Source organism: Aspergillus viridinutans (assembly GCF_018404265.1).
Source record: "Aspergillus viridinutans IFM 47045 DNA, scaffold_5, whole genome shotgun sequence".
NCBI classification, from domain to species: Eukaryota; Fungi; Ascomycota; class Eurotiomycetes; order Eurotiales; family Aspergillaceae; genus Aspergillus; species Aspergillus viridinutans.
In genome coordinates, this window is record NW_025091221.1 from 2,507,946 (window position 1) to 2,533,995 (window position 26,050).

General features: G+C 52.8%; 8 protein-coding genes across 8 annotated transcripts; 6 read left to right on the forward strand and 2 right to left on the reverse strand.

Annotated features, from left to right (window-relative positions):
* Window positions 1–134: 134 nt before the first annotated feature.
* On the reverse strand, window positions 135–1,539 carry Aspvir_007794 (uncharacterized protein; the record flags this gene model as incomplete). The annotated part of the gene is made up of 2 exons (XM_043270971.1): window positions 135–1,447; window positions 1,506–1,539. The coding sequence occupies 2 exons, from the start codon at window positions 1,537–1,539 to the stop codon at window positions 135–137; spliced, it is 1,347 nt and encodes a 448-aa protein (XP_043126906.1).
* Window positions 1,540–2,732: 1,193 nt separating this feature from the next.
* Aspvir_007795 (uncharacterized protein) lies at window positions 2,733–3,533 on the forward strand (the record flags this gene model as incomplete). Its single annotated transcript, XM_043270972.1, has 1 exon — window positions 2,733–3,533. The coding sequence occupies one exon, from the start codon at window positions 2,733–2,735 to the stop codon at window positions 3,531–3,533; it is 801 nt and encodes a 266-aa protein (XP_043126907.1).
* A 119-nt stretch (window positions 3,534–3,652) lies between these two features.
* Aspvir_007796 (uncharacterized protein) lies at window positions 3,653–4,438 on the reverse strand (the record flags this gene model as incomplete). The annotated part of the gene is made up of 1 exon (XM_043270973.1): window positions 3,653–4,438. The coding sequence occupies one exon, from the start codon at window positions 4,436–4,438 to the stop codon at window positions 3,653–3,655; it is 786 nt and encodes a 261-aa protein (XP_043126908.1).
* A 2,847-nt stretch (window positions 4,439–7,285) lies between these two features.
* Aspvir_007797 (putative DNA mismatch repair protein (Mlh3)) lies at window positions 7,286–10,159 on the forward strand (the record flags this gene model as incomplete). Its single annotated transcript, XM_043270974.1, has 1 exon — window positions 7,286–10,159. The coding sequence occupies one exon, from the start codon at window positions 7,286–7,288 to the stop codon at window positions 10,157–10,159; it is 2,874 nt and encodes a 957-aa protein (XP_043126909.1).
* A 3,057-nt stretch (window positions 10,160–13,216) lies between these two features.
* Window positions 13,217–16,753, forward strand: Aspvir_007798 (dDENN domain protein; the record flags this gene model as incomplete). The annotated part of the gene is made up of 4 exons (XM_043270975.1): window positions 13,217–13,847; window positions 13,929–16,244; window positions 16,299–16,553; window positions 16,614–16,753. The coding sequence occupies 4 exons, from the start codon at window positions 13,217–13,219 to the stop codon at window positions 16,751–16,753; spliced, it is 3,342 nt and encodes a 1,113-aa protein (XP_043126910.1).
* Window positions 16,754–18,947: 2,194 nt separating this feature from the next.
* Window positions 18,948–21,089, forward strand: Aspvir_007799 (type I 3-dehydroquinate dehydratase; the record flags this gene model as incomplete). The annotated part of the gene is made up of 1 exon (XM_043270976.1): window positions 18,948–21,089. One exon carries the CDS (start codon window positions 18,948–18,950, stop codon window positions 21,087–21,089), a length of 2,142 nt encoding a protein of 713 aa, XP_043126911.1.
* Window positions 21,090–22,284: 1,195 nt separating this feature from the next.
* Window positions 22,285–24,998, forward strand: Aspvir_007800 (transcription factor domain-containing protein; the record flags this gene model as incomplete). The annotated part of the gene is made up of 6 exons (XM_043270977.1): window positions 22,285–22,395; window positions 22,440–22,506; window positions 22,556–22,970; window positions 23,018–23,196; window positions 23,246–24,275; window positions 24,326–24,998. 6 exons carry the CDS (start codon window positions 22,285–22,287, stop codon window positions 24,996–24,998), a joined length of 2,475 nt encoding a protein of 824 aa, XP_043126912.1.
* A 256-nt stretch (window positions 24,999–25,254) lies between these two features.
* Window positions 25,255–26,016, forward strand: Aspvir_007801 (DUF3632 domain-containing protein; the record flags this gene model as incomplete). Its single annotated transcript, XM_043270978.1, has 1 exon — window positions 25,255–26,016. One exon carries the CDS (start codon window positions 25,255–25,257, stop codon window positions 26,014–26,016), a length of 762 nt encoding a protein of 253 aa, XP_043126913.1.
* Window positions 26,017–26,050: the final 34 nt, after the last annotated feature.

Consider the following 26,050-nt stretch of genomic DNA (forward strand, 5'->3'; position numbering starts at 1 on the left):
AAAAAAAAAAAAAAAAAGCAGGAAACTGTTGATAATATTCTAACCCACTCTGTCATGCAGTTATCTTGCGTAACTTCGTTGCGTAGCTCACGGCAGACTCTCCTGTGTATAAAGTCATACCATGTTCGGTGTCATCAATTCTTTGTCGTCGCGGTCGTTGTCGTTTCAGTCGTCCCTTCAGGCATTGCATCAAAGAAATCCTCCTCCTTCAACTCTGCTGGCCGCTCTTCCTTGTCTTCTTTCTCCTGGTCGCCTTCATCACCGGTTATCTCACCCCATCCCGAGCTGCGACGACTGACCCTCCCCGTCATGGGCTGACTGACGGACCCGCTGGCGATCGCGACACCCATCCCGCCCGAGATGCTCGCCGCATAACTGTCGTTGCGACTGTGCGAATACGCTGCGCTCTTCACACTTGCACCATCTCCCGTGCCTGGATTCGGTTTGTTATGGTAGCTCCCTCGCTCGCCGCTCGCGTTCGCACCGGACGCTGAGTATACACTGATCCGCTCAGCGCTAGCGAGGCCCACCATGCTGGGACGGTTGAGTACTCCGGGTGTATTGAACGTGGACGTGTTGGATGGCTCTCCAACATTCGCACTGAGCACGCTCAGAGGCAGACTCTCGCGACTACCACCAAATACCGAGGACGGCGCCAGAGCGCGGACCGATGCGTTTGTATCCAGCGAGTTCCTGCGGCGACGTTTTGAAGATGAAGCCAGAGTGAGGATGGATGCGTTGTCAGTGAGAATATTGTTGGCAGTCGCAGTGCTGTAGGTATGAGACTGGCCGTGAGGGACAAGATGGGGTGGCACCGCGGTCGCAGGGGAGGAAGGAAATGGCTGGGAAAATTGTACTTGTTGATTCGCTGTGCTGTGCGTCGAGTTCGCATGCGCTAGGCCTTGATGTGTACTTTGCACGTTGTAGAAGTGAGTGGACGGCGCGGCGGACTGCACGGTAGTTAGGGTAGTGGTCAACGAACGGACCGACGGCGCGGGCGAAGAGAAGGTACTTCCTTCGCCTCCGCCGCGAGAGCTGATCCCTCCTCCTGCTGTAGCCATCGTTCCTGCCTTGGAGTATGCTGCCTCGGAGATGGCCGTGTCACCGTTCGTTGAGATGGTCGGGGCCGTCGACTTTGCACTTGTCGCAGGCACCTGGTTGTCGTATCCGGAACAGGCAATGGAAGGTTCACTATATGAGCACGATCGTGGCCCATTGGCAGCATTTGTATCCGAGACCGAAGAGATGAAATCGCTGCTGTATTCACCGGCAACGTTCGTAGTACCGGAGAGCGGGTAAGGGTTGTTCTTGGTGTTGTTTCTCTTGCTCTTGTGAGAGTCATGGCGTTTATGGGACCAGCGAATTGTGCTGGAATCCGTCGAGGAGCCCTTCAGACTGGCAAGTCTCTTCATCCAGCTAGAGAACGGGTGGCGGCGTCCGCTGCGAACTATCATCTGTCAATTTGGGGTTGTCTCATGAGGGGCAGAATGCTTGCGAAGACGAACCATGAGTCCGCGTAGGCACCTCAGCTGTGGCCATCCTGGCCGCTTAACAATCTGCAAGTAATCGCACGGGGAATGATTAGAGTTGAGGATTTCCAGATAATCGGTGTTGCCAATCAATGTCGAGTGAAGGAGGTCGTAATACAGGTAAGTTAGGTAACAGAGGGACGAATCGGGCAAATCAGATAAGCCGCAAATCACCGAAACATAGGTGGACGCTGAAGTATGGGATCACAGCTTGTCAGATTTCCAACTGACCGAGAATAATCTTCAATACTGTAGAAGAGAAAGAAGAAAGAGGAGGAGGTATGAAAGAAGTCGGATTAAACCAAGGGAGTGAGAGAATATGACGGCTGGGTAAATGCTGGCTGCGTCTACAACACCGTCAGGAGTCCCAAGGGGGATGATTGCCAGCACGTGATTGCTGCCTCGGGCCCAAACCAACCTGCCCTGCCGCTTCTCCCACCTCATGCTGACTCGAAATGGCTGTATTTGAGCTGAGATGTGAGTGAAGATAGCTTTTTAACAATTGACAGAACTTTCATTTTTGTCCGGTAGCCCGTTCCTGAGGGTCCTAGAGAAATAGCAGGAAAAGCACGAGAGGTGGCCCACAATCTGCGCCAAGTCCACCTGGATTATATGATATTTTAGGACAGGGGATCCTGGGTGTATTGTTACTCTTCTCCCCATCGTCAAGTGTCCTATATCACACTCTGTGTGGGAAGGAAAACAGAATAAGCCACCAGTGATTCATATCAAGTGGCCTTAGCTTCCCGAACCTACGATGGGCAATCTCATTAGTTTGTTCATCAAGGGACTTGTTTTCCCCTTAAAGATCATAGTGAATATCGCAGCGCGTGTCATTGACTTACTCGACGGAAAGGAATTGTATGGGTTAGACCATGCTATCCTAAGTGTGGATGTCCCTCCAGCTAAGGGAATGTGGATGAATATGGGATATTGGAAGGTACATTAGGAACATTGTCACTACGGCAAGTTGTTCTTTCCAGCCTAACTGTTCCGTGGGCCTGTACGCGATTGCATGAAGAGACGAGATTGACGAAGACTTAGCACACAGGTTCTTTTCCCGAAGCCTGCGAAGCCTTATTAGAGCAAGTCCTGATCACAGCAAAGCTTTTGAATGAAGATAGCACACCAATCAGGTTCGGTGCAGGCAATGGTTCCAAATCAGGATCATTTCTGCATGAAATAAAATTGGTTGATGTCGGAATGGGTTGTGGCGACCAGTCTCTCTACCTAACCAGGCAACTGTTTAGGACGACTGACATTCCCACTGCTTCTGCAGGTGGCATGCAAGAAGCTCAGTCTGTCCGGCCACTCTTCGACTCGTATGTTGGTCTCACGGTAGTAAAGTCTCAAGCAGATTTTGCCAGAGATCGACTTTTGCAGGTCCGATCTATCGCGGACCTCGAACGGACTTCTCAGGAAACAACAGATGTGAAGATCTTTGCTGCCAACGCAGCCGACCCTTCTTCATGGGAATTGAGCCTTAAGCGCGCTGTTTTCAGACCGAGCGTAAAGGGCGAGGCGATCGAAGAGTGCACGATTAAGACTCAAACATGGCTATTAGCGCTTGATACATTGTATCACTTTCAACCCTCTCGTGACCGGTTGTTCAAATGTGCGTACCAAGATATGCAAGCCTCTATAATGGCATTTGATCTCCTGCTTTCAGATCAAGCCACGCCTTGGGAGAGGTTTGTCTTGCGCTTGATGTGCCTCGTGGCTGGGATTCCATATGGAAACTTTGTCACAAAGAAAGGGTATCAGAGGAATTTGACGCAGGCCGGGTATGAGAGCAACCTGATCGAAATGCGGGATATTTCGGAACATGTCTTTCCTGGTATAGCCAATTTTCTGAGGAAACAAGACGCCGAGTTGAGCAAGTACGGGATGACCATAGGCAGGTTCAAGGGGGCAGCAAAGGCTTTCGACTGGTGGGCTCAGACTGGAGTAGTCAGAGGAGTTATTATTGTGGCACGAAGATCAGAGAACCCGGGCGCTGAATAAGACATGACATGCAAATATGCGGCATTATATACAACAAGTGGTTATGCTGATTGTACGATATTTGACGCCATCGATCATGCTTGTGGAAAGCAGTCGCCAAGAAAAGGAGTCGTGAGGCATCACTCATCATTCGACCACGGTATATCGACATCCAGACACGCTGCAACTCTCATTGCAGACATGACACATCCTTCAAGGAGCACCATTCCGTCCCAGCACCATGCGCCAACAAGCCAGACGTTTCCATTCCCATTGCGCCATATTTGCTCCTTCTCTTGTCGCGTCTGTTGAGACCGGCCGTCGGAAAATATGCTGTTCACCACTTTCCTACTCTCTGTGGTCCGCAAGACCCGGGTCAACTGTGTGCGATAAATTATCTTACTCGATTCGATGGGTGCGATTGGAAAATTCGTTACTAAGACAGACAAAGGATGCTGGTGGACGGATTCAGTCGATGTGCCATCGGAGAACATGTACATAATCTCGGGCTGCTTGCGTGCTTTCTGAGCTTCGGCAGCTAGCAAGCCACCGTCAGGAACGATGGATGTATCGCGATGAACAATGCACTCCCCTTTAACAACGGGGATCGACTGAAGAGGCTTCTCCAGAGGCTGGAATATAGTGCTGACAACATCGGGAGTGACTGCCATGATGACGTGATCATATTCTTCCGACACAATGTCACCCTGCGAATCGGTCCATGTGATCCGACACCTTGTCCCGGTTGACTCGACTGCGGTGACTGTGGACCTGAGCCTAACAACTAGCCCTTCAGATATCCTTGATTGAACCCTCTGGACGCCTCCCACAACAGTGTAATGCGGCTGCCGGTATGTCCTCTTCGCGTAGTCCACGACATCAACAGCAGGAAAGTTAAGAAGCTCGTTATGTGAGCAGGTGGTCATGCTCGACAGTAATGGCAATAGATAACTCCTGGAGAAGTACCGTGGCAATTGTATTCGCTCAAGATACCGCTGAAGCGATTCTTCCTCACTGGACCTAGTTGTTCCTCTCGGTCTGATTAGAAAGCAGCACACTGTGAACCAAAAATAGCAAATCGTCAAATATAATGTTTCCCCAATCCATCCCACGAGACTCCTGGAACTAGGGCGGATTGGGGGCACTCTGTGATTGCTGGATGAGTGGATAAAATAAGGACGTTCCCTTTTCCCGGTGGACTGAGAAAAACGCGACAGCGAATAAAGGAACTTTGGCGACACATAATCAATACCAAGGTAGTCGTACATGCGCTTCAGGTTGATGTGATAGTTATTATCGAATGCGCGCATTGGTATGTCGACACGGTAAGATGGAGAGTCGCCATCATCGGCGGCTGTCCCTAGGGTGTACGACGCAGAATCTAAGGACAGTTGGTCTTGCTATTATGATTTAATGACGTTCGTATAAAGGGGCCAATTGTGCTCGTTTACCTTTTCGAAAACTTCCACCTTGTACCTGGATTTTGTGTCACCTTGAACCAGGAAGGCCGCCACCAGGCCGGCCATCCCAGAGCCAATGACAGCGACGCTCTGCTTTGGGGTGTCTCCCATCTCGATGGTACAAGGATCAAGCTGCTTCGCCCTCTGTCCGTGAAAAAGAATGAATGCTTGTAGTGCCAAGCACCTGAATCAGATTCGCGCGTCCCCGCGAGTGCACTTAGTCATCAACAACACTAAGCCCCTGAGTCCACTATGCTCGTGGACCCCGGCCCAAGAACGGTAGACATTGTGTACTTGCGTTAAGATCGTCAGGGTGAATCAGCTAGTTCCATTTAACTGGGACATGATTACTGGTAGCCCATAATATGTCTCTGGGTATGGATTTGTTTGAGCTGGTGCCTTGGTATTCCAGTCCCAGTACCTAGGTAGCTATTGAAAAGGTCCTGCCAATCACGTGGGACGGCTGTTGTTTAGGCCCTCAGTGCACTGCGACAAACTACTCTTCCATTCACAACTACCCTCTTGAGCTATTTTCCCTTCTGTTGCTACTTTGATCATGATGTACCCATTTTTGGCTACATAAGCTGTGGGCTGTTGGTGTATAGTACCCATAGCTTTATTTGACGCATGATACAATTGCTGAAACTTTAAGCAGCTGTGGAAAGATTGCTTCGGAGTCTCTTCGATGACACTCCTTTGGACTTCCTCGCAAAGCCACTACAGCCGTGGAAGCAGTGGCCCAATAATGCAGCGATTCGGCTTGCGCGGACATCCTCGTCAGGTTGCCGAGGAAGCTGCGAGCCATCTGAGGTGACGATGCAAGACCCTACTTATCCGCAACGCGTGCGTGGGTAGCGGCAGCTTGAGCTTCTTCTTTTCCCAGCCCCCATCTCTTGCTCATGTAAAACCACATCCATATCGAAAGAGTCAAACAAATGGCCAGCAAGAAAGCAAACTGTGTCGCCATCAGAGTCCCTCTCCAATAACCACTCTTCCCCCGGTACCAGCAGACCATCCCAAGAAGGAATTCGACGATTGAGAGGTCCAGGAGTACCAAGGGCCCCCAGGCAACAGCTAAATCCCTTTGAGTGGCTGTTTCCAGTCCCTCGAACTGAAAAAGTAGCATAGTGGTGACAACAGCAGAGATTACAGCTGTAATGGCCGAGCTGCACAAAAGGCCTTCAGAAGTCCGTAACAATCCGCTGTCTGTCGGATGAAATTCGGGAAAGGTCAAGGCAGAAACGGCAAGCCCGCTGACAAGTACAGAAAGCACCACGAAAGTGTTGTAGGAACGCTGGATACGTTGGAAAATGAGGAATGCTCTGACGTCGACTTGCTTGCCCCATCCTTGAGAATACATATAGGTAAACGAGCGCCTTATATAGAGAACGAAAAGAGATCTCTAATAACCGTGCTTACAAAGAAACAAATAGAAGACAATATTTTCATGTTTAGTGGCATTAATCGCATTATGGAGAAATTAGGACACTATATAGGCAGGTGTTGACTATCCCCTCCCCTGGCGCTTAGGTCTTGAGATAGATGATAGATAGGCCAGGACGAGCATGCAGTTCAGCAAGGTCTCGGGAAAAGTTCCGCAAGGTCTGAATATTGTCACCAAGAGAAAGTTCAACAAGGTCTTACATTTTATGTGATCCACATAGAATCTAAGACTTGATGAGCTCCTCAACGAGGCTCAACTTCTACGTAATATCACTAAAAAGCACCCCCTAACCACCCTAAAAAGGAGATTCTATATTTCTAGCCCATACCTACCCTACTCACTACGTACCCTAATCATCCTAACGACCCTAAGGGGGGCGTGGGGGGTAAATTTGATAGTTGATGAATGGTATAGTTAAGACTTGCGGAGGCCTTCCATCTTGCTAGCAATTCTAGGTAGTAGCTTAAGACCTCACCAAGCTCTCTCAACTTACCCTAGATATTCTAAGACCTTGTCGAACTTTTCCGAAACCTTTGCTGAACTGTAACCCGGTTCAGCACACCAGACAGCATACCCCCCAGGCATAACACGTAATCTATCACGTGACACGTATCGTCCACTGCAGCAGCTGTTTCCCTCTTGACAACTGTTCCAGACATGGACAACAAGCATGGAAACGACCCTGATCTGCTGCTCCTGATTCATGAAGCTGAATATTTGGCGCTGTTGCTGTCTTTACTCTGGATCCGATGCTACATCATAGTCCAACGGGGTTTCATATGCCACCAGAGTGGCACACTGGCAACTACTGCTCAAGATTGGGCAAGGGCCATTCAATGCTATAATCATGTGAAGACAGCCTGTCTCGCATGAAAACATCGACTGAAATTTCTCTTGCTTCTGTCATGTCTTCAGAGGATAGCAGAATGGAGCCACTCCCGCCGGAGGTTGTGGCAAAGATTAAATCTTCAACTTCCATTACCGATCTAAATAGAGTGGTTGTGGAACTCGTCAAGAATGCGCTGGATGCAAATGCACATACGGTCTCCGTAACGGTTGATTTTCACCGCGGGGGATGTGTGGTTGAGGACGACGGTGATGGGATGCCCCCGGCCGAATTTGAGTCGGATGGAGGACTGGGGAAAGCGCATCGTACGTGGGCCTCGCTCCTGTTAGCTGTCTTCTCGCTCACCTCTCATGCAGATAGCTCGAAATTGCATTCAGCAAGAGCCGTCTACGGTTGTAGAGGGCAATTCCTCGCTTCTCTGGCTTCTCTTTCACTGTTGACGGTGACCTCACAACATTTCCGCCACAACAGCACCAATAGTGTCATTTTCCATCATTCGACTCCGATCGCACGCTTGATGCCAGCACCATCATCGCATCATTTGAGTTTCAGCGGTCATGGGACGCGTGTTACTGTCAATGACTTATTTGGCAATATGCCCGTACGCGTGAAAAGTCGGGCCCTAGCCCTTCAGAAACCCGACGAATTCGAGCGGCAGTGGGACGGTCTCCGGCGACTGCTCGTTTCTTTGATGTTAGCAAGTGACCATCTGGCTAAACTGGTGATCTCAACTGCTGGAAAAGAGAGGAAGGTTACGATTCGCTCGCACGCTGGGCGTCAAGAGACAAGGGGAGACTTGGATATCCAACGCATCGCTTCTATACTTATGCAGGCCGGTCTGATTGAGTCGCAGAACTCTGGTAGCTGGAACTCAGTGGCAGCATGCGTCCCTGGGGTGTCGTTGCACGCCGCTGTATCCCTTGTGCCTAGCCCCACGAAGAAGGTTCAGTTTATCTCCATTGGGATCGATCCAGTCTACCCGCGCAACAGCACGGACCTGCTCTATAGTGAAATCAACCGTTTGTTTGCTTTGTCCGATTTTGGTGCGGTTGAAGCGGCCCCTGTAAGCAGCGACGGAAACCCAGGTCCAAGGTTTACAAGCAAGGCAGTGAACAAATGGCCGATGTTCTACATTCGCATAGACGTCGATGATCCTAGAGGACTCTACGAGGAAGACCATGAGGTGGTACCGGAGTCAAACCAGTCCGTCCAGCGTCTTATTGATGTGCTTGCGGCCATGATAAGCGAGTTCTTGAAACAACAGGGTCTACGACCACGTGCAGGGCGACAAACGAAAGGTGCGTCTCAGAGGTCAATGATCGTTGAGTCGCCAGGGCCCAGCGGATCCAGTCTTGCGAAATCAGTGTTTTCACGCAACAGATCGTCCATTGCCGAAGAAGCCTTGGCAGGCCAGTTGAAGCTGCCGACCTTCCACAGACCGACATCAATGAACACTACTTCGGATTTTACGACGTGGTCTAGGGTCAAATGTGCGAGAGAACCGCCTGCCGGTAAGCATGAATTGGCCGATGGGTGGAAGAAAGCGCATTCAAGGCCCGCTTCGGTGTACCACGATAGAGAACCGTCAATTTGTCTAGAGACGGATGATTCGTCGGCCGGTAACAACCTGCAAATTACTGAAAATGACGGGCCGGATGTCGATGCGTCGATACCGTGGACTGACCCCCATACCGGACGTACTCATTTGATCAATGCAAGAACGGGCCAAGCAATCAACGTTAGATCACCATCTACTGCATTTACAGTCGACGAGCGCCCCCGATCTGCCGGAACACTTCAGACACTGCGGGCGCTCGATAGGTCAAGGCCAAGGTCGGCAATCTCAAGCAAAAGCCATAATATCTGGGTCGAGAACCTCCTGAGGAGATGGGAAAACTCTGCGTTCAGTCGACCGGAAACACCCATAACCGCGATTGGCGACCGTGAAAGTCACGTAAATACGGGTCATAAGGGCCTCATTCGGCCGTTTGACGGCTCGGGAGACACATGCGCATTGGAAGATTTGGGATTGGCAAAATTCCGAGGCCGACTACGCAAGAGTCACCTGGCGACGGCCAACATCATTGCACAGGTGGATCGAAAGTTTATCCTCGCAAAGCTCGCTGATGGCCATAGCTCACGGTCGGTCCTGGTCTTGGTTGATCAACATGCTGCGGATGAACGATATCGGATTGAGAGCCTTTTTGGAGAAATGTTCGTTGATGGCCATCGTCAAGTTCAAACCATCAGGATTGACCCTATTACTTTTGATATCCCGCTAATGGAAGCCACTCTTTTTGGAAAGCATGCAGACTTTTTTGCATCTTGGGGTGTTGGGTACACTGTTGAGCGGAAATCATCAGCCAGGACTGCCCTCGTTGTAGTGCATTCACTTCCCACACTGATTGCAGAGCGGTGTCGAGTAGAACCCAACCTGGTCAGCGACTTGATCCGCGGCGAGCTATGGAAACACGAGGAGAACGGACGGGGTGGTTTGGCTCTCAGTGCTCGGCGAGCGCAGAGATCCAAGATACATCGGGACGAGTTGGAGTGTGAGGCCGAGGACAGTTGGGTGGAACGACTCAAGAGTTGCCCTCAGGGGATTATTGACTTGCTGAACTCTCGGGCATGCAGAACAGCAATCATGTTCAACGATGCCCTGACGGCCGAGGAGTGCGAAAGTCTTATAGGTCGACTGGCGCGATGCGTGTTGCCTTTTCAGTGCGCCCATGGACGGCCATCTATGATCCCGATTCTGGACTTGAGAGAGGGTGAGGAGTTGTTGGGAGACGGTGCCGAATGCGAATATGAATATGAATATGAAAGGAATGAAGGTCGACGACAGCCGGGTTTTCTTGAGGCTTTTCGATCTTGGCAGGCTCTTAGTGAGCACTGAAGCTTCACGCAACTGGAGTTGTTGGAGAGTATAGAGTTAGAGTCTTACCGTTTTCTGTGGTGTGAATTTGGTGTGAACGGTTCAAATCCTTACAAAGCGGACTTTGTAGATACATCGCTGATCGGTGATAGGGCTGGCCTAAAGAATGTGGCATCTGCAAGGTGGAGTACAGTGGCGTTCTTAAGGCTGTCACCGTCAGGGCTCGGGGATTTGAGACATGCAGAGGAGAGCGAGTGATAAGGGGCCCAATTCGATGGGATGAAACAATCATGGGTAGTTTTGGGATTATGTCTCGAGAAAACTGAGATGGAGTCACGATAGCACCGTGCCAGATCACAATACATTGTATGCTGGCAGTCAAGATAGAACCGATAAGGAATTGAGCTTTGAGAACAATAACGAGAATGTTCGGTACTTACCAACATGAGAAGGTCCTTGGTTCTGGGTTCCCGGAGATTGAAAATGTGAAACAGAACTGCCAAGTGCAAACCCCGAACAGCATCAAAACCCCATGGATGATGGACCAAGTACTGTAAGTCTTAAGCAGTCAGTTCAGTATCGTAGTGTGTACTCCCGTAGACGAGGCTGGTTAGCTGCAGAAATCCCTACTCCTCCTCCTTGCACCCCCTGCCTCAAGACGACGGTAGTGCCTTCATGGCTGGGGCCGGGGTGAAGAAACCAGCCCCGGAATTATCTACATCTGGGGATGCGACCAGCATCAGGATCTCTTGCCGAGGGCTGGTTACTGACCTACGAACATGTTCAAAGCAGACAATGCCTATGCATTGATGGTTAAATGTTATGCACTTAGCGTTATGAATAATTATTAATAGTACTCCACAGGAGAATGTTGCAGCCTTGGCAGGAAACCCACCTTTTCTACGTTGGATCTTGACACACCGTAAGATCTACTTACATCTTGAAGTATTTACTAGGCGAGGGATTATCTTTTTGGAGTCGCAGTCATAAGGTAACCTCGAGATACCCACCATGTGTCATTTGCTTCGATTGTGTTGTTGAACTGGTTGGGAGGGTCATTCCCCTATCCAATCATCCGGCATGTCATCAGAGGCCAGACTGTTCTATCAAGACACTCGGACGTAAGTTAGCTGAAAATCCCGGATTCTATACAGTTCGAGACTCTAAACGCCCGAGCCGTTGCCCGAAGCTGAGGTAGGTAAGTACTAGACGACTGGAAGATTCCTGATGGCGGGCAGGTTGACAGCCAAATGCTGATATCAAGCAAGGGAGTTAGTTGCCAGTCCACCAGTCAGCACAACCGAAAAGGTTACATCTGATGTTGATCCTTTCCGGTCCGGACTGTAGTCCTTCTCTCCAGCCGTTCAAGTATCTACCAGAGAACCGGAGGTATTGTTTTAGAATTTTGATAGGCAGGGGTCGCTCACTTGAAATCCACTCGGTGATTTGCTCCCCACCGGATCCGAGCATTGACAACTCCCGGTAGTTGTTCCTAACGTTGATCGCAAGTTTCGAAACTAGTTACTCGGTACAGTACTGAGGTCATCCTCTGTATAGATTTGGGATGTGTTCCCCGACCTGGTCGAAGAGGATGAAAGACGGTCTGTCATGTCATATTCGTGGCTGAAATTATCGGTGGAGAGGCTGGATTAAAGTACGTGAATGTGTCTCCAGAATTTTTTTAGCGTGACGAAAATAATTGAACGCAAATAATAAATATGTTGGGTTACCTTACCTCCTTGAATTTGCAGTATCCAAGTCAACCTGCAGGTTGCAGGAGTTCGGTACAGCGCCCTGGATCCTTCGAAATGATCGCTGTCTCTCCTGCAGTGGTGCGGTCGAAATCAATGGCCCCAACGAGGCATCGCAGTTTCGTCTGCACGTTGGTTCCCGTTCCTTTGTGTGCCCTGCCTCTTTCTTTCTTTTTCTTTTCCTGTTCCATGGAAGAAAAATTTCCTGCCTTTGCAATAGACGTCGTTTGTCGAAACTCTCCTCAATCGCTAGTTTCTGCTGAAGTGCTGATAGCAATTTTTTGATCATCGATTACCTCATAATACCTTCTCCCTCGCAGATAACAGAAAGAAAAAGTAAAATATCATAATCAGCCACCAGTTGCGCAGCTAGAAGTGGGTATACCCGTCATCCTAGTGTTGGACTAGACTCAAGTGCATGGACGGTTCTGTTCACCCGAGTGTGCGTGTGCACAGCGGAGCGGAGGATTGTAGACTGCAACCATTGGAGTGATCGAACCCAAAGAAAACGTGGACTGGAGATTGGAGAGAGCAAAGACGAGAAAGAAACGGGGCCGTAGAGCTAGCAGAGGGGCAAAAGACGGCCGGTGATGGAGTCGTAGAAGGACCGTACCTTAGTATCAGTCTACCTACTGGATGGAAAGCGATGGAGATATCGCAAAGGAAAGAAAAGAGAAGAGAAGAAAGAAGGTCAGGAGAGATGAGCTTCTTTCTTAGTAGTTGTATCACTATTATTCTGTTATCCTCTTCCATCCTTTATTATTATTTAGTAGATAGATAGATATTAATTATCTGTCCTTCACAGCTAGATACTACTACTACTACTACTACTACTACTACTATCTCCTTTTCCACCCCCCCCTCCCCCCTCTAGTGCTTTGCATGCAGCAGGAGTAGATCAATTTCTCCACGCATTCCCAATTTTTCCCCCTTTCCCCTCTTCAAACTCACTGCTTTTTCTCTCTCCGCACTCATCTCATCTTTCTTTGCTTCTTCTGTTCCGATTTCATACACCTGGACGGCTCATCCTTCCAGCAAGGTTGTCCAGCCTATCCCCGCGGCCATTGTCGCAATTCTCCTCTACTTATGTGTCCTCGTCTCCACCACGATTCCCTCCCTATTGCTCCCGAAGCTCCTGATCGTTGAAGCCACCCTCCCCCCATTGGCGCTGGTTTCGCTCAAGGTCACAGTTGACACTTGCTTTTTCAGTTTTATTTTTTTTGGCTTCATGTGATGACGATAAAATACACGGTAGATTTTGTGACGAATTGAACGATCATCCACCTGCTAGCAGCTCATCACACCCCCTCATCCGACCCAAAAAATTATGCCTTACTCTTCCACCCCCGAGGTGTCAACCACGCCTCTCGCGGATTACTTCTGGATAGCTGGCGTGGATGGCACAGAGATTCTCGAAACCTTCCGAAGGTTGGGCGATGAATATAGGGCCAACAGCGCCACTGCTCCCGGTCCCGCTCTCACGGATACCATTGAGGAGGATGCCGACGCTGAGGAGGCTCACGACCCCCGTCTGGACGGGCTCTCGAGACCCAATTCGACTTTGCCCCCCCGTAACTCGTTCCAGCGATTCTCTATGCGCTCGGAGAACTCCGCCGAGGCGAATGCGAACGGCTCCAACAGCAATCGGAGCAGCCTGACGATCAAGGGTGCGCAATCCCCTCGGGGCTCGTCATTTCTGGAGGACTTTGACTTCGACAAGGCGCTTTTCAAGTTCGCGTCCGAAAGAGACTCGTTTCTGTCCGACCTGAGTCTCAGTGCTGGGGCCATCACACCCGCTTCACGCCCCCGGTCTCGGTTGCGCACTCAGAAGATCACCGCGGACGAGACTCCGTCACAGCCGTTGAGCTTACTACGATCTGGGATCGGTAGCGTACGACGACACATGGCCTTTCGGGATATGAACAGTATGAAGCGGCAGCCTTCGGTTGCCCGTCAGGGTAAGTACATATTCGGCGACATTCGCCATACTCCGCCATCTTGCGTTGACGATAAACTAAGCTCTGTTCTTTCCTTGACAGCTTCCATTCGTACTTCACGGCGTCTCAGCAATTACAACTCTGTTATCCCCGCTCCGCAACCCCTAGAATTCTCCCCCACAATGCACCCCCTGAAACGGAGATTTGAGCCCGTTCTTCTCGATCGGTATCCAACAAAAGGTATGGCGGAGGAGCTGAAGCAGCGCGGAAACTTCCCGGATTATGTGCCGATGTTTGCCTTTCCCAATGATATCAATATCGTGTCTTCCGACCAGCGACCTCGATCCACGTGGCATGGGTTTACCATGACGACTGACAACGGGTCGCGACTGCATGCAATCTGCGTGATCATCTGGATCCCTCTGAACCAACAAGCGGCCGAAGAGTTGGAGAAGCGCTGTGAAGAGTGGAGGAAAGAGAACATGACGGACGAGGAGCGAGAGCTGGCGGCGAGTCTTGGGGAACGGCTGGCCTCCGAGCGGGCCAAGCTGTCACGACTGCTGGCGCAACTTCCCACCGTAGCGTCCGGATCGGAGTCGAGAGAACAGTTGGAGGATGAGATCAGCGCTGTGGAGGAGAAGATTGGATTGATGACCGATCTGCTACGACCGGTGCGTCACGGGGCGGCGTCAAAGATCGAAGGGTTGACCGACGGAGAAACCGGTTTCTGGATCCCCCGCGCATATGGTATTTTGGGGCGCGAGGAGAACATGACTAGCTTCTGGAAGGAGTGGTTGAAGGCCATCATTGTGCCCATGACCGACGGCGGCATTCAGCGAGTCCCTCCCAGCTCGCCGCGCATGGGTGTCTGGCAACCATTGGAGCGATACGTGATGAACCTGTGCACCGAGGCATTCAGCCCCAACTCGTCCAAGACGCAGGTGGAGCTGGCCGTTCGGGAGCTGCGCCTCTTCGCACGCAAGGAGGCAGCCAATGAGCTGCCCGGTTCCAGAAACACGGATCTCTATGCGTTATTCCGGACGCTGTCCCTGTCGAACATCATCATCCTGTTCGAGTACGCTCTTACCGAGTCGCGCATCATCTTCCTCTCGTCCCACACGTCGATGCTCTACCTGGCCACCAGAGCCCTGGTCGACCTGCTGTTCCCGCTCCAGTGGACCGGCGTGCTGATTCCCGTGCTGCCGGCACGGTTGATCCAGGCTCTGGAGGCCCCCTGTCCGTACATCGTGGGCATCGAGCGTCGATATGAGAAGGTCGAATTGCCGTCAGATGACTTTGTCCTGGTGGATCTGGACGCCGACCTGATCGAGAGCACGGTGCAGCCAACGCCCCTGCCGCGTCATCAGCGCCGGAAGCTGCTGTCGCTGCTCCAGCTTGCTGCGCCCCACCACATTCGGTGCGCGGTCCCCACTGGGCCTCCGGCTTACGCAATCGAGACATTCCCCTTTGATGCCTTTATGTCGGAAAACCCATCCATCTTCAACGCCCGGGCGCAGTCCACTCAACTGGCCAAGTATGTCAGTCTCAATTCGGGTGCGTTTGGCCAACAGCCTGTGCTGCCGACTACGTTCCAACCGCTCATCTTCAACGCTTATCTGTATGCACGTCACGAGCAAGCTGCGTCCAGGGGCTTCTCATCCAAAGGCTCCGACCGACCGAGCACCGGGTCCACGTCCAAGACCGGGTCACCACCTTCCCCGAGGGACAACTCGCCGATCTCGGGCCACTTTCCGCCCAGCTCCCGGAACGATTCGGGGATGGCTCTGCAGGCTTCGCTGCGGGAGAAACGGTCGGGTCATTTTGATGCCGCATCCCGGCGAAGCTCGTCCTTTGGAATGGAGATGAGGCCGGGTGTTCCGAGACGGCCGAGTGCTCCTTTCCTTGGCCATGCGCCCAACCTGTCGGTCACGACGTTGAACACGGATTACAACTCGGGCTCCACCTACGCACCGTCTGTCTATGCTCAGTCCACGGTGGCAGCCTCGACGATTGTGCCGCAGTCTGTCGCACAGCCCATCCAAAATGCCGAAGGCACTTGCTGGGTTGAGGGCCACTGCCTCCAGGTGGTCCCGGCCGATGACAAGGCCGTCTGTGCTGTGTGCGATGAGCGAGCGGAGGACGGCATGTACCGGTGCAGTGCCTGCAAGACCCTGGTGCACAACCGGTGCGCTCTCCAGATCTGTCTAGTTTGCCCTGCAGCGTTCCACCCGGAGCAGGTTCGGGCCGCGTTTGTCAGATGTTTCGCCAGCCTGTTTTACACCTACAAGAAGTTCCTTCAACCGGCCACGGGCGACAAGAAAAAGGCGGGTCTGACGTACAGCTTCAACATGGAAGCCTTCTTGAAAAGCCTGCCTAGCGAGCATGCGGAGTACATTGCGGTCCTGCAGAACACACAAGGTAAGCTCTGAAACCTGAACGCCGGTGGGTTGCGTGTATGCTAAACCTCATTAGGTTTTAACGAGTTCATTGGGGAAAGAGAAAGGGTGAATCCCAAGTCAAAGGACCCCCGATTGGCCTTGTTCGATGAGATTGTTCTGTCGAAACGGAATCGTGGTCGTTCTTCACTGTTTTCTAGCCGTTCCATGACCGATTTCCTATCCGATACCTCGAACCATCTCTGGCGAACAGCCAGTGCGACCTCATTTCCACCGAGCAGCAGGGGCCAACAGAGTCTTTCTGGCGATTATACCCGCATTGTCACTAGAGGTGCGTCGATGATCTGCAAACTTGTTAGCAACCCTATAAAATGTCGCTAATCCGTCACAGCCCCAGCCAAGCTCGACATCAGCCTGATGAAAGAACCGCGCATGATCAATGGAGCGCCGCGGGTCTCAAAGACGGCCAACAATGCTCGCCGGAAGCCGCTTCCTAACCTTATGAACGGGCTTGCTATCTCACCTCCGTAAGATGATGAGATTCGATGTTAAAGGGGCTTGATATGCCCTAGAACACTATTGGATATGACGCTGTCCACGTGGCATGCACCTGTCATATCTCTCACTGGGGTCAGTTGCCGTGTTTGTTTCACTTTTGTCGCAGATAGAGCATCTCAGGTCACTTGCACCCTGAGACTTTGGGTGGTTACGATTTGGCGTATCCACCATCGAGAGGACGATATTCCTGCCTGCGCCTCGAAAAGCTGTGGTGGGGGACGGCAACGAGCAATGGGAGGTACGATACATACATCGACGCCAGCATATTTGTACACATACCGATCTTCTTTTACTTTTCCTACATTGAGACAGCGGATATGATTTCTTGGTCTTTTGTTTGACTGGATTTGGATTTGGCTTTGGATTTTCTTTTTGTTGTCTAATACCCCGAAATGACTGGCCGGGATTTCTCCGGCTGTTTTTGGCTTATTTATTTCTAGAGATGTTCCCTTATTTTTGGAAGAGTCGTCTTGTTGCATCTGTGAACGTGTCAATGGAATGTGGCCTGCGTTTCGTAGGCCTGGAATGAATGAGGATACGAGATTGCATGAGTAGTTGGGTTTATCTGTAGCAGTCTGGCTATCCAGTGACCGGGCAGGAATCCGTCAGATGACAGGGACTACGGAGTATATATTCTTCAACGTGGATATCAATAGCACAGGCCAACAGGGTCAGCGATGACATCGACGGCAGAGATAGGGACTGGGCCATTGGGAAGCTGCGGCGGATCATCCTTCAGATAAGCATGTCTCATGTGCAGATTCTTCCACAAATGCCAGGCCAGGCTTAGACCGGCTACTGTGGCAGATGTACAATCCTCTGCGGCGGAGTAGGTCTGGTTCTATTCTTCGTTTGCCATGTTTAGCTTGCTAAGTAGGAAGCTGTAGACTCGACCTACGACTGACTGGAGCTGGAGTACGGCAGATACGACTGATCACTAGCCGGGAAACCCGTTGGGAAGGTGAGAGGCGACCTGGGACCGATGTACTATAGTCTATGGCTATGGCTATGGACGTATCCTGAGAGAAGTCCTCAAGTAATCAATAATAATAGATCTGAGGCGGGTGGATTCCACCAGGAGCACCAGGGCCAGTCAGATGGGGCGGTTGTGCTCCATAACGGCATGAGGTTTCTTTTTCCTCGTATCATCGGAGGTTTTGGATGATTATCCTTTTAGCCCTACTCCAGAAGGTAGATCTTTCTACTACGGAGTATCTATACTGCCAGCTAGTCTTGTCTTGCATGATGATCATTAGGGTTATTGTGTAGAGAATAGTTGAACAGGGGCATCATGAGTATTTAGCCAAATATTTATTACCTCGTCACATATTTTCCATCATTATATTATTCCAGGTAATTGAGACCACTGTGATAATTATTGAAAACTACTTACTGTACTGTACTCTGTAAGAAGCACTGCGATTGGCGGAGAAATAGGGTCCGTCAGCGGAGGCGGAAAGCCGGGGAAATTCAGCCGGAGAGAAAGACGCATCGTTGCATTTGCCGTCGATGAATGAGGACGATGATGAACAAGACGAAGACGAAGAAGAAGAAGTAGAATCATCTGGATAATGTTACTCTCTAATGACTAGCGAGATCGATAGTCGGGTCTCTGGCAATCTCCGTCTTCTTCCTTGGATGGATCTTGCTGCTTTCTTTCTTCTATCAGGGGGTAATCTTCTTACACATAGACTACGGCGTTGCCGGTCGGTTTCTACCTAGCTTCCTGGGCCAGCACTGGTGGATGATAATACCCTGACTGATCTGATCCTATCCTGTCCTTATTCTCCCTTCTGTCCTAGACTGTCCCTCTATCATTCCTCCTTTTATCTTGCTCGACTATTTGATATATTTGATACCCGTTCGCCCTCTTTTCTTCCGGATAATAATAACCTACCCTACCCACATCGACCGTGATCAAACATTAAAGGCTAAACTCCCTCCTGTGTGGGTTTTACCCCAGAGTGCTATTCCCAGCAGAATAACCTCACAGTGAGCTACAGTCACTGTTGGTCAACATATCTATCTTATTTTTATGAATGATACCTCCATCTCTTCATCTGTTTGAGACTCTAAACTGTTGTTGTTTATTCATTGGGCCAAACTATGAACTGAGCAGTCTGGCTGCCCATGCAATGAGATGATGCAGACAGCCATTCATCAGCCCATGGGGATGACCATTCTTGCTGATACTGCTGCTTCTGTTACCAACAACAACAACAACAACAACAACACCAGCACCCTCTCTCCTGTCAATGGTGCACATCCCCCACTGTCGGCCAATTCAGCCGTCGCCGCTCCTCAGTCTGTCCCCCAGGATCCTCCGAGGACGGTGGTGGTAGTTTACGGGTCCGGCCAGGACACCATTGTACAGGTAGTCGCCGAGGTTCTGGGCAAACCATGGACCACGGAAACGTCGCTGTCCTCCCTGGTGAAGGGCAGTAATGCCATCGTGGTGGGGATTCTGGCCGCCGAGCTGGCGCGCAGTCTCGACGAGTGCGACCCGTCTACTTTGATCGTAATCAACACGCACTGCGTGGACGACGGCTCGTCGCCGGACGAGGCGCTCACCGACCGCTGTGACTATGAGTTTCTGTACTCGCACAGCCCGTTTCTGCGGCGCGATCTAACGCGCTTTCTGTCGTTGATCCTGGGCCAGACGCGGCCGCACGAGGATCTCAAGACCAAGACCCGCACCAACTTCATCTCGACGACGTTCCCCGATGTGCATGCGGCGCTGCCGAACCTGGACATCCTGTCTGTCGGGTCGGATGCGGTGGAGATCCGGGTGGATCTGCTGGTCGAGCCGTCGCCGCAGGGGGTCACCAGCCCCGTGCCGAGCCTGCGGTACGTGGGCCAGCAGGTGATGCTGCTGCGGCAGCACACGGAGCTGCCGATCATCTTCACAACGCGCTGCACCAAGGAGAACGGCAAGTTCCCCATGGACGACCCCATGCTGTTCTACCGGTACCTGCGGCGGGCGATCCAGTGGGGGTGCGAGTACATCGACGTGGAGCTGTGGCTGCCCGAGGAGATCCGGCGGCGGCTGGCCGAGCAAAAGGGCAACAGCGTGATCATGTCGGCGTTTCATGATTTCTCGGGCACGTGGAAGTGGACGTCGCCCGAGGCGGCGCGCATCTTCGCGGAGAGCGCGCGGTACGCGGATATTGTCAAGATGATCGCCATGGTCCACACGATCGAGGCCAACTACGAGCTGGAGTACTTCCGGTCGACGATCAAGGCGCGCGGGGCGCCGTGCCCGCTGCTGTCGGCGGTCAACATGGGCCAGATGGGCCAGCTGTCGCGCGCGCTCAACACGGTCTTCTCGCCCATCACGCATCCGCTGCTGCCGATGATCGCCGCGCCGGGCCAGCTGACCGCGGCCGAGATCAACGAGGCGATGCACATCATGGGCGCGCTGCCGAAGCGCGATCTGTACGTGATTGGGTCGTTCCGGGCCACGCCGCAGTCCATGTTCATGGAGAAGTGTTTTAACGAGCTGAGCCTGCCGCACACGCTGACGTCCATCGACCGCGGCCCCAAGGGGACGATCGAAGGGGTGATCATGCAGCCCAGCTTCGGCGGCGCCTCGGTCAACCCGCCCATCTCGGCGGCGACGCCGTACATTCCCGCAGTCAGCGAGGCGGCGCGGGCGATTGGATTAGTGGATACAATTGTAGTGGGGGAACCGCAACCACAGCCGGGATCGCAGCCGGGATCGGGACCGCAGTCGCAAGCAGGACCAACGACGAGAACGCTAATAGGGGAGAACGCAACCTGGAAAGGGATCCGGGCGACGCTGACACGCGACTACGTACCGTCAGCCTACCGAGGCCGAGCGGCGATCATCCTGGCCGGCTCAGAGAGCGACGCGTCGGCGGCGATCTATGCGCTCCGCAGTCTCGGGGTGGGATCGATCTACACGGTGGGATTCCGGGCGACGGGGCCGCTGGCGGCGGGACTGGAGCCATTCACCTCGATCCAGTCGGTGAAGCTGGTGGAGCAGCCGTTTGTGATGGTGTCGGCGCTGCCGCCGGAGAAGTCGCTGCTGGTGCAGCCGCTGCTGCGGCACTACCGGAGCAACGGGCGGACGTCGCCGCGGTCGACGCGGGGCAAAGTGTACCTGGATCTGACGGCGAGTTCGGGGGAGCGCAAGGGGGATCCAGTGGGCGTGGCGGTGAGTGCGGGCTGGACGGCGTACGGGATCGACGAGGTGACGGCGTGGACGACGGTGGAAACGATGCGCCTGCTGGTGGGACAGAATGTGCCGTTTGATTTTGTTCGGATGGCTTCGGGGAGGATTTATTAGATGCATTACATTCTATTCTTCGTATTGGATCATACGAGTCACATCTCTACAATCTATCTACAATCTATCATACCTTAGTTGAGATGCTGTCTTGGCTGGAGTAAATAATGTGGGGACCCCGGTATGTGTAAGTGTAACAGCCGGTATTCGGAGAGTGGCCGGTATTTTTGACTAGCCGCAGCGTTGAGGCGTCTTAGTGTTCCTGACTCTGACTGAGAGACTAGTCTAGACTAGATAGATAGGACTTGTATTCACATGAAGAGTATGAGTAGACCTAGTCAACAAGCTAAGACTATTCTGTATGGTGCCTTGACGATCGGAGACGCTTCTGCAAAGAGAAAAGAGAGTAAGAGACAGTGAGGCGGAGAGTCAAGCCATTGATGGCATGGTTTATCTATTCTATGCGCTGAAGAATCGAGTCAGGGGATAATGAATGACCTGCAGATGCTGACCTCGGGTCTTTGTCGACTGCGTAGTGCGTACTGCTTAGGGACTAGATCTAGGAGGTCCGTCTCAAATGGAGTAAAAGGCCAGTGGGCCACAGGACGGCAGCTCGGTCCGTGAGCGAGAGAGCGAGAGATTAATCTATTCGGTCGCAGCGAGGTGACATTGAATAGCGGATGAAGAAATGATCGACTTCCCCGGATTCTGTGTCGGTCTCATGTAGTGTTGTAGATGGATTATGGATACTCTGTCGACTCGACGGTTGACTCTCCGGTGGCACATAAGAATGACCATCTCAGGCTAAAGTTAAATGGGGCTGCACTACTTTGGCTGCACTTCTTTGGCTGGTCTCTGGCTGAATCATGGATCTAACCATGAATCGTCTCTGGTCCGGCACTAGACAATCCTCCGTCCTTCATCTCCATCTCCAGATTCCCCATGCTTCGTATTTCTTCCTTCTTTCTGCTGCTGCGATCCTGCACCGCTACTGCAGACTTGTCTGTGATCTTCGTCCCTGACTTACTTTTTGCTTTTGCATTAAACTACCGAGAGTCTTGACTCTTGAAGCCTTGGACTGATCCTGATCCTGCGTCTTGAGTCAATTTAATTGATTCTTATCCTTTTCCTCTTGCTTCTCGTCCTCTCTTCCTCCACTTCCCTTCTCTCTTTCTCAGTCTCAGTCTCAGTCTCAGTCTTCCCAATGTCTTGACCAATCTTTTAGAGTATCTATTCTATCTGTCATCAATTCATCATGTCCTCCGTTATTTCTCGCCCCGCCGTCAGTATCGACCGGCTCACTCCCCGCCGAGTCACTGCCGAACCGCGCGAGTCCATGAACTGCAAATCCTGTCGAAAACGAAAGGTAAGAACCCTCCTGTGTCTACAAGATCCAATTCTAATTTGCAGATCAAATGCAATCGTATGCGTCCCAGTTGTGAAGCATGCAAGGTCTTCCAATGCCCATGCATCTACGGTATCTCCACCTCCCCGTCATGTAAACGCCCTACTAATTGTATCGGCAGATGCCGTCCCCAAAAAACGCGGCCCCAAAACAGACGTCCTCGAAGCCCTGCTCAAGCGTGTCGACGGTCTCGAGAAACGTCTGCAGGATGAAAACAAAAATCCCATCTCGCCCACCTCCACCGTCGAGCCGGACAAGGAACCTCCTGATCCGTCCGCTTCGATCCACGCCCTCGCCCGCGCATCCACTACCAACATCCCCCCATCCGAGCCTTTTACACGGCCATTCTCCTTTCCATCGCAGCCGTCGCCTCCCGTGCATCATTTTGCCCTGCCCGATTCCATGTTGGATGCGTACTTTGCCCGCATCCATGGCAAACCCTACTTCATCCTGGACGAGTCGGTGACTCGTCAGAGTCATCAGATGGGGCAATTGCCTGCCGCTTTGTCCATGGCCATCTACGCCATTACTTTACGGTTTGTTTTCCTGTTCGTGCGTCTAGTTTCAGTACTGACCATTGCAGATATACAAGCTCGCCCAACACCCCCGAGCAGTCCCTTCGAATGGCCCTGGACTATGCCCTGCAGGCCCGACGCATTGTAGATGTCGATCAACCGACCATGGATGGGCTGCAAACCCTGCTTCTACTCTCGCAGACATACTTTGCCCATGGTCTGGGCAAAAAGGCCTATATGACTTTCAGTATGCAACCATCGCCTCCTGAATGACAGGATATTGATTGACTGTGCAGCCAACTGTGCCTCCATGGCCATTGCTCTGGACCTCTACCGCGAGCCCCCGAAGAGTCTGCCCGCTGCGGAACGCGAGATGCGCCGCCGGCTCTTCTGGGCCGTCTACATCATGGACCGCTTCCTCACCTGCGGCTCGAAACGGCCCGGCCTCATCGCCGACCACTCCATCGTCCTGCGGCTCCCCGCTTGGTCCCCGCATGCGGCCGGACTCAACGTCGAGGGCGAGCTGTTCAACACCGTCGGCCCCAACATCCAGTACTCGAGCGATCCGCGCCGCAAACCCGGGGCCACCGCCCTCCTCATCGACATCACCCGCATCCTGGGGATCACCAACCGCTACCTGGCTGCCGGCGGCGTCAAGGGCGACTCGCACTTTCCCTGGCACTCGCTGTCCAACCTATCCAAAATCCGTCAGGAACTGGACATCTGGGCCACGGGCACCCAGGACGTTTTTGCTTCTGTGGAAGCCCTGTTCGGCCATCCCGAGAGCTCCATCTTGCTGCTGAGCAAGCTTATCTATCATCTCGTCCACTGTCTGATCTATCGCCCGTTCCTGCCGATTGACCTGGTCGAGCTGCGCGGCACCGGCCAGCACCAGTCCTGGCAGATCGAGGCCACCAATCTGTGTTTTTCGCACTCCAACGCCATTGCCGAGCTCGTCGAGCTGGCCCGCAATTCCCCGCTGATCGAATGGCCCGCCTTTGTGGGGTACTGCGTCTGCACGGCGGGAACGGTGCACGTGCACGGCGTGCACTACAAGGGCCGCGAGGGCGAGGTGTTTTCGTCCAGCGCCGAGTTTCTTACTCGTGAGATGCACCAGCTGACCTGGCTGGGGTCCTACTGGGCCGGCGTCCAGCATCAGCGCGAGATGCTGCAGACCATCTACACCTGCCACGCCGAGCTGGTCCGCACTCTGGCCACCAGTCCCATGCGCTTCTCGCCCGTCTTTCACCTGGAAGACTTTTTGGACCGGTATCCCGGTCTGACGGCCGACGGGTCGCACGTGCGCCTGGTCGATATGGATGATACGTAGGTTGCCCTGTCCTACTCTGCCTCAGTATGTGATCTGACCACTGTAGCCCCCCATTGGACCCATACTACCGACCCATGACCGCATATCCCATGTACCATAACCAACCGGCCCGCGCGCCCGTCACCCTCCCATCCAACCACAGCCCGTCGCCGCGCCGCGACTCGCACAGCACCACCAGCACCGCGGCCAAGCCGCCCGGCGTCTCGTCCCCATCGCTCACCTTTCACCCCTCGCAGCATCTCCAGCCCTCGCCGCAACTACACTCTACGTTCGCGCTCGGCAACGCCGACCTGACCCATCCTTCTGCCTCGGATGCCAGCAACGGCCACCACAACAACCACAACCACAACCACAGCTTCTCCCCACCACCCCCATCAGCCATGTTCGGCTTCTCGCCGCCCGCCTTTCTAGCAGAGTCCCTGCATGTGGCGCCCACTCCGCCCGCGCACCCGCAGTACGCCACCTTCCCATTCGACAGCAGCAGCAACCATCACAACCACAACGGCCACACGATCATGACGCCCGGCGCGCAGTCCCAGGCCAGTTCGTCCCAGACCGGCGGCGCAGGCGGCGGCAGCGAGGCGGGCTCGATCGAGAAAGACCCCTTCCTGAGTCTACTCGAGCAGTTGGCGGAGAACGAGCAGAATTCCGCGGGCGGGCCGAGTGAATTGGATTTCTTCCTGGGTGGGGTGGATGTCGAGGTCGGCGAGAAGGACTAGCTGCCTGCCTGCCTTGGCCCTCAGTCTCTCTGTATGTGGAATATGAGTGGTGTATATATGATGCGTAACGATATGATACCCAAAATCAATTTATCAAGACCGAGTAACACCACGGATTGATACGATATGGAGTTACGTCATCGACTGCCACCCACCATCTATCTACACTACAACAACCACCTCGACAAAGCAGAGCAAGACAGAAAGACAAGAGACCAACATGAAATGAAATCTACAGTAAAAGCCCACATCCACAATGCCCACCCCATCCGAATCACAAGACCAACCAACCTGGCCCTCCATCCTCACCACCGCAAAACACACCCCGCGCACCTCAACACCCAAACCCGACCTCCCCTCCGCCGAGCAACAATCCCTCATCGACGCCCTGCGGTCCCTCCCCCTCACAAACCCCCCAGACTCAAACTCAGATGCAGATCAATCGGACCTAAAAGCCGCCATCGCCGATATTCTATCCGAATACGAGGACGAGGACGAATCCTCGACCTCAACCGAAAGCAGAAATGAAAGCAAAAAAGAAAAAGAACAATGGGAAAACCTCCACGCCTTCCTGGCATTCATCACCAAAGAGAGCATTGTTCGGTTAGAAGATGTAGGGATTCATGTCTTGAGGGTTGCGCTGGAGAGGGGCGAGCACCACCACTATCATCACAGTCACCACCAGCAGGGTCCTGCTGTTGGTGTGCCCCCCGGGACCGGGAAACGGAAAAAGATGGCGGTTTTCGTCTCCTGTGCGGCCATCTGGGCGTTGGTCATGGGGGAGGAATTGTGGGAAAGGAGGCATGAAACTGAAGAATTCCCCGTGGGATTGTCGCTGTCGCTGTCGCCTTCGCCGCGCGAGTCTGGTGCTGCGGGGGACGCCGCGGCCACTGTCTCCAAAAGCCGCTGGCAGATGTGGATTGATCGGTTCCAGTTTCTGAGTCTGGCCGATGATCTGGACATCAAGACTAGGGAATTGGCTGCCGAGGCCGCTGCCGTGATGCGTCGGGTGACTTAGTCCTTATATACGAGTGGTATCTCATTCCTTGTAT